Here is a 10,908-nt window from a genome sequence, read left to right on the forward strand (position 1 = left end):
AAAATATCACAATAGTAGTGGAACTAGGTAATGTTTTTATTTGATGTCAGAAAAATTTTGTATGCTTGTGCTAATTTATACCCACAAAATTTATAGGCGAGATGTGGTGCAATAAATGAATTGTTATAGATAATTAAGTAATACCACTGTTGGAAATTATAATTAGAACAATGCATTTTCCTAAATTCAAAAGTATAATGTGTCATTCTTTTTGTCTTTTATCTCCCTTACTCTCAATGACACAATCACTAACTTATTTTTGGGGCGAGCCTGAGCTCGCCCTGCTGAGGCGAGAAAGTGTTTGTTTGTTTGTTTGTACGGGCAGACTGTCTAACTATTATTAAAGTTAAATAGCCTAATCTTCATTGAAAGCGGGTGTGGTCACAATGATAAAATTAAATGGCGGCTATAAGCAAGTCTGAGTTTATTTGCAGGAAACGGTCAGCTAGATAAGGCTAAACTGCTGTCTGAAACTTTTCTAGCAAGAATAAAAGTTGGGAGAGCAGATATACAGTCTTTTCCTTGGTATAAAGGATTCTGCTAAGGTGAATGCAAGTGAGAAAGCTGCATGTACTGTACTGCTAGCTACATGCATCATGAGATCTATTCTAGGTGATGTTTCTTCTCTAGGAGCAAGCCTAGGTTAACAAAGCAGATATACAATCTTCAAACATGATTTTTTCAGTGACTGCTTCTAACTATAAGCAAGATAACTTTAATTTAAGCAAGATGACTACAAGATACATGAATTTAGACATGTGCAATTGCTTTGCTAGCTCAGACATGTATATCATACAGCACATAATCTAAAGCTTGCTTATAGGCTCGCCCCTTTAATGTTTTACATTTGTCTAGCACACCTCCTTTTTCTTCTCTCTCTTTCTCAGGTTTTAGTGATGGTCAATGGTCAGTGGGCCTGGTATTACATTCATATAGTATTCCTTTATTGTATGAACTAATACTAAAAGGAAGAAGAAAGGAATTGATTGTAATGAATAAATACATGACAGATAAAGTGAAAGAGCTTCAAGTCATCAATGAGTCTTTACTTTATGATCTACAAGTGTCTAGAATTAACAACCAATCACTTCAGGAAGCACTACTAGCACAGGAATCAGGTATATATACAATTATACATGTACCATTATACTACAATTACTGCATTTGCTTTGTTTTATGAAGTTATAATTACCGTATTTCCTCGAGTAAAAGCCGCCTCTAAGTAGCCGCCTCCCTCGAATAGACGCCTCCTGGGGCCAGGGTAGTCAAAGAAATTACCACCGCCTTCAAATAGATGCCGCATATAATACTATTCATTATTATTATTAATAACCAAGTATTTAATTAACTAGTAAAATGGCCGTCTAGTCGTCGCGTCTAGTCACAGTTGAGTCTTAGTCGAGTAGTTCCTTCATCCTATCAATTAGTTTTTTCTTTCCAGGAAAGATATAGATACAGGGTACCTCTAGGACCTTTCCAAATTCCCTTTTCCCATTAACATGAGCTTCTATTTGATCCCACAAAGCAAGAAATATGATGCAACTCGCGAAAACTCCCTAGGAAGGAGAAGTACATGTAGCTCATAATGCAAAGACACTGGGGAACATCTAAACTCCTACAGCCTGAGGTAGAACATGAGAGTGATCTTTCTCCAGACCTGGAACTGGAAGTAGTAGAGTAGTAATTGACATGATGAAGATTGAGTTATTTTGTTTAAAAAGAGTATTAATGGTAAAAATTAATAATTAATTTAAAATTAAAGACAATTAATAATAATCGCCGCCCTCGAACAATGGCCGCCCTTGTATAGTCGCCTCCCTCCTACAGATGGAAAAATGAAATAGATGCCGAGGCTTTTACTCGAGGAAATACGGTACTGTATGATTTTGTCTAATTATACTTATATTAGGCACAATTTCAATAACATCATCACCAGTTTGAATGAATTCTTTTGAATTTTTGTATAGTGCCCATTTTTATGCCATTTGTGCCATGTCATACATTATATATTAATTCACTTTCATTACTTTTTTATTTGTACTCTTGTACTCTATACTATTTCAACTGCAACTGCTAGAAACTAAGACTCTTTTTACTAAACGAAACAGAGACCAAGAGGACTCACGACACTCAGGTGATAATTATATGGAAAGTAATGCCATGTGTATGTAAATCTGTAGCTGGTAATTTTGAGGGGTAATTTATTCATTTTGGTGATTGGTGTGCTTTATTAAAAAGTTATGGCCATATGCCATTGTGCATACACAATTACACATAATTTTAGATTTTTTTTGGTGAATGGTTTTTAAAATTCCAAAAATATTTGCTAAAATATTATTATGAGCTAAATAGTACATTGACTTTAACGTCAATAAATAATTTTCTGTTAAAAGTAAAAATTTAATTTTCTACAGATAATGCCAAGAAGCTTAAAACTGATGAATCAGCGGAGGAGAAACAAATAATGACTGATGGTCAGTGTATCATCAGTACATAATATTAGATGAGTCTATTAATGTAGAAGATAATGAAAAACTTAGAGCTACAGTTGCTTATAATGAAGTATACATAACTGAAATAGAAGAAGAGAAGAGACAATTAGAGGAAGAAAAGAAACAACTAGAGGAACAAAAGAAACAACTAGAGGAACAATATCTAGCAGAGAAACAGATCACTAAAGGTTAGAGTATTGTCATCAATGTGTACATGTAAAATATGAGAGAATATTTAGAACTTAAAACTAAATTTGCTGATAATGAGAAGTATACTGCTAAACTAATGAAGGAGAAGGGGCAATGGAGTCATACCAAAGAGACTAGTACCAAAGAAGTGCAATTTGATTACATGATCCCTTCAATGGGTAAGAGTATTATACTGACTGAGTGTAAATTGTATACAATTGATAGATAATTTGGAATATCTGAGTGATGTCCAGGTAGCAGAGAAGAAGCTGTTCTTAATTCAAGGAGACAAACCTCAACTGATGAATTGGGAGAAATATGGTCTAAGGATTGGAGTACAAGAAGGAAGCCTATTGTCCTCTGAGACAGTAGAAGCAGCAGTGGTTGCTCTTGTAGGGGGACAGTTCAAGTTTCCTCCTAATACTGTCCTAGTGAGTGCTGTGTATGCAGTATCACTCTCAAAGCCTCTCCTCAAACGACTCAAGTTAGAGATACAGCACTGCGTTGATTTAAGAGGACGACCAGATCTTGCACAATACTTAAAGTTTGCTATAGCTCCCATGAGCACATCTAGTCTTCCTTACCAATTCTCAATAGTTGAGGGAGGAGAGTTTAGCTCTAATAGTGGGTATGGATCCATTCAACGTAACAAGTTCTGTTTGGTTTGTATACTGGGGGAAGACTCAACTAATGAAGACACGGAGGAAGGAGGGGATGATTATGGTAGTGACAGTGATGTTGATACCAGCAGTACTCCACCAGGGGCTAGTGGAGCATGTAAAGGTTAGTTAGTGAGTCTATTGATGATAATGTAATGTATTCCACTACTGAATAGAGTCTACTACTAAAGAGACTAACCTCCCAACCAATGCAGTGTCTTTTGCTGATACTATTACTACACCAAACACTGATCATGTTAACAGTAAGTACATGTACACACTCTCCTATCACTAATATTATAATTATATTAATTTATATAGAAGTACATTCCACTGGTGTAAAGGAGGCTATGACATATGCTGGTTTGATCTATTATCAAGAGAAAGGTGTGGAAGATTTAGTAGTGTTTGCTGCAGCCAGAGACTTGAATGCTCTCATTGAGGTAAGTGTGTCCCTTGTTATATCAGTTATTAATTAATGTTTTGTGAACTTACAGTTTATTAAGAGTGATTTTCCCGGAGCTGAGAGAGGACAACACGTTTATTTTTGTTTTGAAGATAATGATGGATGTATTGAGCTAAAGTTTGATACTCCACAAGAGAAGGATATTACTGGTTGGACTATTGACCCTCACATTAAACCATGCAGAGTAAGTATAACAGTATTATGGTAAATACATTACTGTAAATTATTCTATCTGTTAATAGTTACATCGTTGTGTTGTTAACAGATTTGGTGAAGCTAATTATCCTCTTCCTCCATCTTGCTTGATATCCATTCTTGCTTCACCTGATGCTGTCCCTACACTACATTACTCCATACCATTGGAAGGTGTGGCTGATCCTGTTTCATTATACATCCACAGATCACTACAAAGAAACCCTCCTCCCCCTCCTTCAACAGGTAATAGAAACAAATGATTTGAAATTATTTATTTAATTATTTAATATTAATCAGATCCTACTACCTCCTCCTCCTCTTCTAATCCAATTACTGAAGCTACTCCATCATCCACTGGAGGAGCTAGTAAGTAACAGTGTGTGTGTGTGTGTGTTTATGCATGGTTTGCGTGTATTAGGTTATATTGACCTTTGACCATTATTAGGTGCACCAGCTACTGATGATGTTGAGAGAGTGAAGAAAATCATTAATGATGTTCTTGTATCTCACTTTGCTGTTCTTAATGATCTTAAAATGTCTCTCTCAGATCTTGGTAATCAATTGTTTGCCTCTGGTCTTATTAGTGATGAAGTCAGGGAGACTCGTAGCATGGAAAAATTTATCGGAGAGTTCAAGGCTAGTTTCAACTTTATGGATGAAATGTCTGAAATTCAAGATCACTGTAAGAAGTTTTTGAACTCATTCATTGCTGTTCGAGGTGGTTATGCTAATGCTGCCAAATTTTTACGTAAGAAGTGGATTGGAGCTATTAAAACTAAGCTAGGCATTGATTTTATTCTTGATATTTAGTAGAAATTCCACTCCCCACAAGTAGCAATGCATGTATGTATAATGTGTGTGTGATGCTGCTATTTTGTAACAAAATTTTTAAAAATATTGATTATAACCATGAAGCTATTAATTAATATTGAATGTAATTTGTAAACTATTATTTAATGATTCTAACGAGTCATTGTTTTTAATGAATATAAAGTTTTGGGTGGGACCAGTCATTGATTGGACCAATCAGATCGTCGTGCATGATGACATGATAATTATGTCAGCCCCACCTAGCTTCAGGGCGTGGCTCAATTTGCAAATCTGCAGCTCAGTGGTGTGAAAATGACATCAACATGAACTAAATTAAGAAATCAGTTACAAGGAGCTGGCCAGGAGGTCATAGAGTGGTGTAAATGAATAATAGCTACCATTGTTGAACTGTGCTGCATGAGCAGTGGGCTGGATCATATGATATATGTAGATCTATTTGTTACCGTAGCTCTAGCGCTCGTAAAAATGGACAGAAATGTAGTTCAAACAAGTCAGTCCTTTGAAATTGAAGCCTCTCTTTTTTATGCTTTGTTATTATTCTACAGATCAGTATAAATTTAAATGGAGAGCTCGACACACAACTGCAGTAGTAGGAGAGGTCCTGTACTGCTGGGGAGGGGATAAGGAAGGCTTAGATGAGTCCCACAATTCTTCTACAAAAACACAGTGTACTTCTGCTATTGATGCATTTAACTTATTATCTGGTGTTTGGTCCTCTCGACCTACTAGAGGTACTTCTCCATTGGGAATCAGAGGAGTCTCCTGTACCACCATTGATAATAATATTTATTATTTTGGTGGCTATTGTGGCCATGACAGTTGCTTCCATAACAGTTTGAACTGTTTAGACACTTTAACTCTTCAATGGAAAGAATTACAACCAACCGATGACAATTCTGTAAATAAAAGAGCCTATGGTGGTATAATAGCAATGGGAAGTGAAGGTGAACCTCAACAATTACTGGTTATTGGCGGAATAGCTCCTATATCAACTACTACACACTATCATTCTGAATTTAAATACAGGAAGATACCTGACATGGATGAACGTGTTAGAATTAATGAACAGAATATGTACAACCTGTCCAGTGGTGAGTCAGTTTTGAGGAAATACATATTTTTAACTTTTATATTTACATTATTATTACATCTAGAATAAATTACATCAATATACAAAATAATAATTTTTAGGTCAATGGATTGTTCCATCTGTCAGTGGACAGTGTTGTCCACCAACTGATAGTTTTATAATTGAAAGGATCAGTCCTAATAAAGGAATTATGTATGGAGGACTAGTGTCTCATGGTGGTATCAGCATACCTACTAACAGTATCTACTTGTTTCAATTATCACATTGTAATGATAGTATAATTATAGTAAGTTATACAGAAAAGGAATTTACAATCACAAAAATGTAGCAAAATTAAGTTTAATCAAGCTACAGCATCATACTCTTGGCTACATGAACAATTCATTTATTATTTTGTATATGAATAATCATATAGAACTGGGAGATACTGAAGCCAGGAGCAATACCTATTGATGGAGTATGGCCTAAGGAGAGGTGTGCTCATGCTAGTACTATTATCCATGGTGTCTCTACCTCACCTACACTAGTAGTGATTGGTGGAATGGATCATAGGAATGAACTAGTGAAGGAATGTTTATTACTAGACACAAACCAGTACAATTGGATGAAGGTAATACACAATAGTTATTATACAGTGAATGTAAATTGACTAAAGATTTGTGATGTGAATGTTACTAGCTTACTAGTCATCAGACGATCATTTTAATTGCTATTTTTACTTCCATTTTTGTAGCTAATAATGGTTTTCGCCATTAAATGTCCAATCCTATATATGCATCATGTAATACCACCTCAGCCTTGTGTGTATAGCTGTATAACTTGACCTGTACTATGTTATTATAACTGTAAACTGTACACTGTGTATTTGTATTTTCTTATTTTCTACAGATTCCTCTACCTGATTCTGTTACTGGTAGATACTATCACACTGTATCATCTTTTGTTCTTGATCCTAATCATGTGTTCCTGATAATAGTGGGAGGTGATGTAGAGAGTATGGACTGGATTAATAGACGTGTTCCTGATCCTCTTATTACAATGCTAATAGAACTAGGTAATATTATCATATTATGCACTATTATTCAAAGTCCAAAGATAAAGTGATGCAAAAAAATTAATAACTGATGATGGTAATCAATACTAGAAGTCATTAATACACTTCAAATATATTTTAAATAATTATGTTATTGCTTTTTTCTGTCCTTTTCCCTCCCTTGCTCGATCATTCACTTATTTTTACTCCTCATCCTTTTTTCTCCCTCAGTTTTTAATGATGGTCAATGGTCAGTGGGTCCAGTATTAGATTCATTTAATATTCCTTTATGGTATGAACTAATACTAAAAGAAAGAAGAAAGGAATACATGACAAATAAAGTGAAGGAGCTTCAAGTTATCAATGAGTCTTTGTGTCATGATCTACAAGTGGCTAGAATTAACAACCAATCACTTCAGGAAGCACTACTAGCACTGGAATCAGGTATATATACAATTATACATGTACCATTATACTACGATTACTGCATTTATATAAGATTTTGTTGTTGTGTAAAAATTGCTTTAATCGTTTTATAAAATTATATTTATTGTATGATTTTGTCTGTCAATTACTTATACAGTGTCCTTTATTATTGAGTATTGCTCGTTTATTAGGAACAATTTTAATAACATCATTACCATCATTGCCACATTACGTATTAATTCACTTTCATTAATTAATTTATATTTTTTATTCTACTATTTCAAATGAAGAGAAGAGTATGCTAGAAACACATTTACTAGAAACTAAGACTCTTCTTACTAAACGAAAGAGAGACCAAGAGGACTCACCAAACTCAGGTAATAATTATATGGATTATAAATTAATACCATATGTATGTACATGTAGCTGATAATTTTGAGGGGTATAAATAACGTTTTTTGGTGATTGGTGTCTTTTAATTAATTCAGCAAAATTCTGGCCATGTGCCATTGTACATATGCATAATGGTTCAAAATGGTGAATGGTCATCAAAATGCCAAAAATGTTTACTAAAATCTCATTATGAGCTATACTGTACATTGATTTTAACGGGAATTGATTTTTTCTGTTAAGAGTAAAAATTTAATTGTCTGCAGATAATGTTAAGAAGCTTAAAACTGATGAATTAGTAAAGGAGAAACAAATAATGACTGATGGTTAGTGTATCATCAGTACATAACATTAGATGAGTCTATTAATGTAGAAGATAATGAGAAACTTAGAGCTACAGTTGCTTATAATGAAGTATACATAACTGAAATAGAAGAAGAGAAGAAACAAGTAGAGGAACAATATCTAGGTTAGAGTATTATCATCAATGTATAATTATGATGAGAGAATATTTAGATCTTAAAAGTACAGTTGCTGATAATGAGAGGTATACTGCCAAATTAATGAAGGAGAAGGAGCAACTACAGGAGAGAGTCACATCCTTAGAGGAACAATCCATCAAAAAGACTACTAGTACCAAAGAAGTGCAATTTGATTACACGATCCCTTCAATGGGTAAGAGTATTATACTGACTGTGTGTATATTGTATACAATTGATAGATAATTTGGAATGTCTGAGTGATGTCCAGGTAGCAGAGAAGAAGCTGTTCTTAATTCAAGGAGACAAACCTCAACTGATGAATTGGGAGAAATATGGTCTAAGGATTGGAGTACAAGAAGGAAGCCTATTGTCCTTTGAGACAGTAGAAGCAGCAGTGGTTGCTCTTGTAGGAGGACAGTTCGAGTTTCCTCCTAATACTGTCCTAGTGAGTGCTGTGTATGCAGTATCACTCTCAAAGCCTCTCCTCAAACAACTCAAGTTAGAGATACAGCACTGCGTTGATTTAACAGGACGACCAGATCTTGCACAATATTTAAAGTTTGCTATAGCTCCCGTGAGCACACCCAGTCTTCCTTACCAGTTCTCAATAGTTGAGGGAGGAGAGTTTAGTTCTGATAGTTCATATGGTTCTATTAATAGAATTGAATTCTGTCTAGTGTGTGTTTGTGGTGAGTGTAATGGAGGAGATGAAGGAGGAGGAGGAGGAGGTACTACTGACAATTTACCATTTGGATCCACCTCTTCAGCAGGTCAGTAAATACTGTATACATTGATACATTATTTATAGCTCCACACAGATCCTATATCAGTCAATTCCTCATATACTAGCGGTAAGTATTTATTACTGAATTTTATGAGCTAATAATTTTATTTACATTTTTAGCTATGATTATATAATTCCTCATTGTATATTTGATTAATTTTGTAGACGTGAATCAGCAATTAGGAAGCAATTCAGCTAGTGTATTGTCACAATTATCACAATCTATTAAATATGCTGGTTTGTTTTTTTATGAGGAGAAAAGTGTAGAGGATTTAGTGACATTTACTGCAGCTAAGAAATTAAATGCACTTCTTGAGGTACATTGTACATGTAATTCACTATTACCCATCACTGGTTAATTTGTTATTTTATGCAGTTTATTGAGAAAAAGCACCCACAAGCTAAACTAGATCTCAATGTTTACTTTGGTATTGCATCTTCTGATAGTTTTGTTGAATTAAATTTAAATGGTCCTCAAGATGAGCTGTTTACTGGATGGAGTATTAAACCTCGCATGACACCTTGCAGGGTATGTTATACTGTGTACTGTAAAGCAATATAACTTTTATTTTCAGTTGTATCAAGATGATATTAATAATTTTGGTGATAAAGATTATCCTCTTCCTCCATCTTGTCCAATATCAGTGTATGGATCACCTGGTGCTGTTCCTACACTAAATTACTCCGTACCACTGGAAGGTGTGGTCCGTCCTGTTACAATATGCATCCATGCATCACTAAAAACAACAAGTAAGAAATAAATCATCTCAATTATTTATTTATTTAATATTAATCAGATCCTACTACCTCCTTCTCTTCTAATACAATTACTGAAGCCACTGCATCATCCACTGGAGGAGCTAGTAAGTAACAGTGTGTGTGTGTGTGTTTATGCATTGTTTGTGTGTATTGGGTTGTATTGACCATTGACCTCTATTAGGTGTAACAGCAACTGTTGATGTTGAAAGAGTTAAGAGAATCATTAATGATGTTCTTGTATCTCGTGATGCTGCACTCAATTCTCTTATATCATCTCTCTCAGATCTTGCCAGTCAGTTATTTTCAGTTGGTCTCATTACTGATCAAGTTAAAAGAACTTGCTCAATGGAAACTTTTATTACAGAGTTCAAGTCTAGTATTAATTTTAAAAGGAAGCTATCTGAAGTTCAGGAGCACTGTCAAAAGTTCTTAAGCTCATTCGTTGCTGTAAGAGGCAGTTATGCTGATGCAGCAATAGCTTTAGGTGAGGACTGGATTGAAGCTATTAGAAATGAACTGGGATTTGATTTTAATATTAATATTGATACTTAATTGCTGCTTTGTTTTATTTGCAAAATTTTATAATTTGTATATTGTTTTGCTCCACTCATTACTTTGGTTCATGTTTAAACTAACACTAGATCCATAGTGTTTAGCTGCCCACATATTATAGGCATAGTTTCATTAGCCACCATTTCTTGCTGCCATAATTGTGTAATGTATATGTATATTTGCAAACACATACAAAAACTCAATACATATATGAACAGTTCAAACTCAATATAAACTGGGATTTCACTTTAATATTAGTATTGAGTCATAGATATAGTCTGTGGCATTTTACATTGACCTTTTTAAAGCTATTTAATTTTCATCACTGTATTATATGTATTGTATTGTGTTTAAATCTAGCTACGTAATGTTCCACTCTTCTGGTCTATATTGTTCTTTCCTTTCACTCCAACTCTTTCATTTTTCATTGAAACTGTCTTCTTCTCTGAATTTACATATTTCTGTCTATCATTCCTAATATACAAAACAACAAAAGAGGCAACATAAAAGCATTAAAATGAAATACAGCAATAAATCATACATGTATGTGTCACTACATG

General features: G+C 34.4%; 2 protein-coding genes across 2 annotated transcripts; both read left to right on the forward strand.

Moving 5' to 3' along the window:
- Positions 1-2,715: 2,715 nt before the first annotated feature.
- LOC109586223 (uncharacterized) lies at positions 2,716-4,988 on the forward strand. The gene is made up of 8 exons (XM_020002394.1): positions 2,716-2,860; positions 3,078-3,464; positions 3,517-3,603; positions 3,662-3,783; positions 3,838-3,990; positions 4,049-4,244; positions 4,299-4,367; positions 4,447-4,988. Exons 1-8 carry the CDS (start codon positions 2,716-2,718, stop codon positions 4,809-4,811), a joined length of 1,524 nt encoding a protein of 507 aa, XP_019857953.1. The 3' UTR covers positions 4,812-4,988.
- Positions 4,989-5,138: 150 nt separating this feature from the next.
- Positions 5,139-10,348, forward strand: LOC109586224 (uncharacterized). The gene is made up of 17 exons (XM_020002395.1): positions 5,139-5,322; positions 5,378-5,923; positions 6,024-6,208; positions 6,338-6,532; positions 6,811-6,976; positions 7,187-7,399; positions 7,672-7,758; positions 8,038-8,097; positions 8,145-8,240; positions 8,288-8,446; positions 8,493-8,526; positions 8,914-9,023; positions 9,072-9,104; positions 9,203-9,354; positions 9,414-9,566; positions 9,613-9,787; positions 9,978-10,348. Exons 1-17 carry the CDS (start codon positions 5,229-5,231, stop codon positions 10,346-10,348), a joined length of 2,829 nt encoding a protein of 942 aa, XP_019857954.1. The 5' UTR covers positions 5,139-5,228.
- Positions 10,349-10,908: the final 560 nt, after the last annotated feature.

The sequence above is a fragment of the Amphimedon queenslandica genome, unplaced genomic scaffold, assembly GCF_000090795.2.
Source record: "Amphimedon queenslandica unplaced genomic scaffold, v1.1 AMPQUscaffold_12923, whole genome shotgun sequence".
Taxonomy (NCBI): Eukaryota; Metazoa; Porifera; class Demospongiae; order Haplosclerida; family Niphatidae; genus Amphimedon; species Amphimedon queenslandica.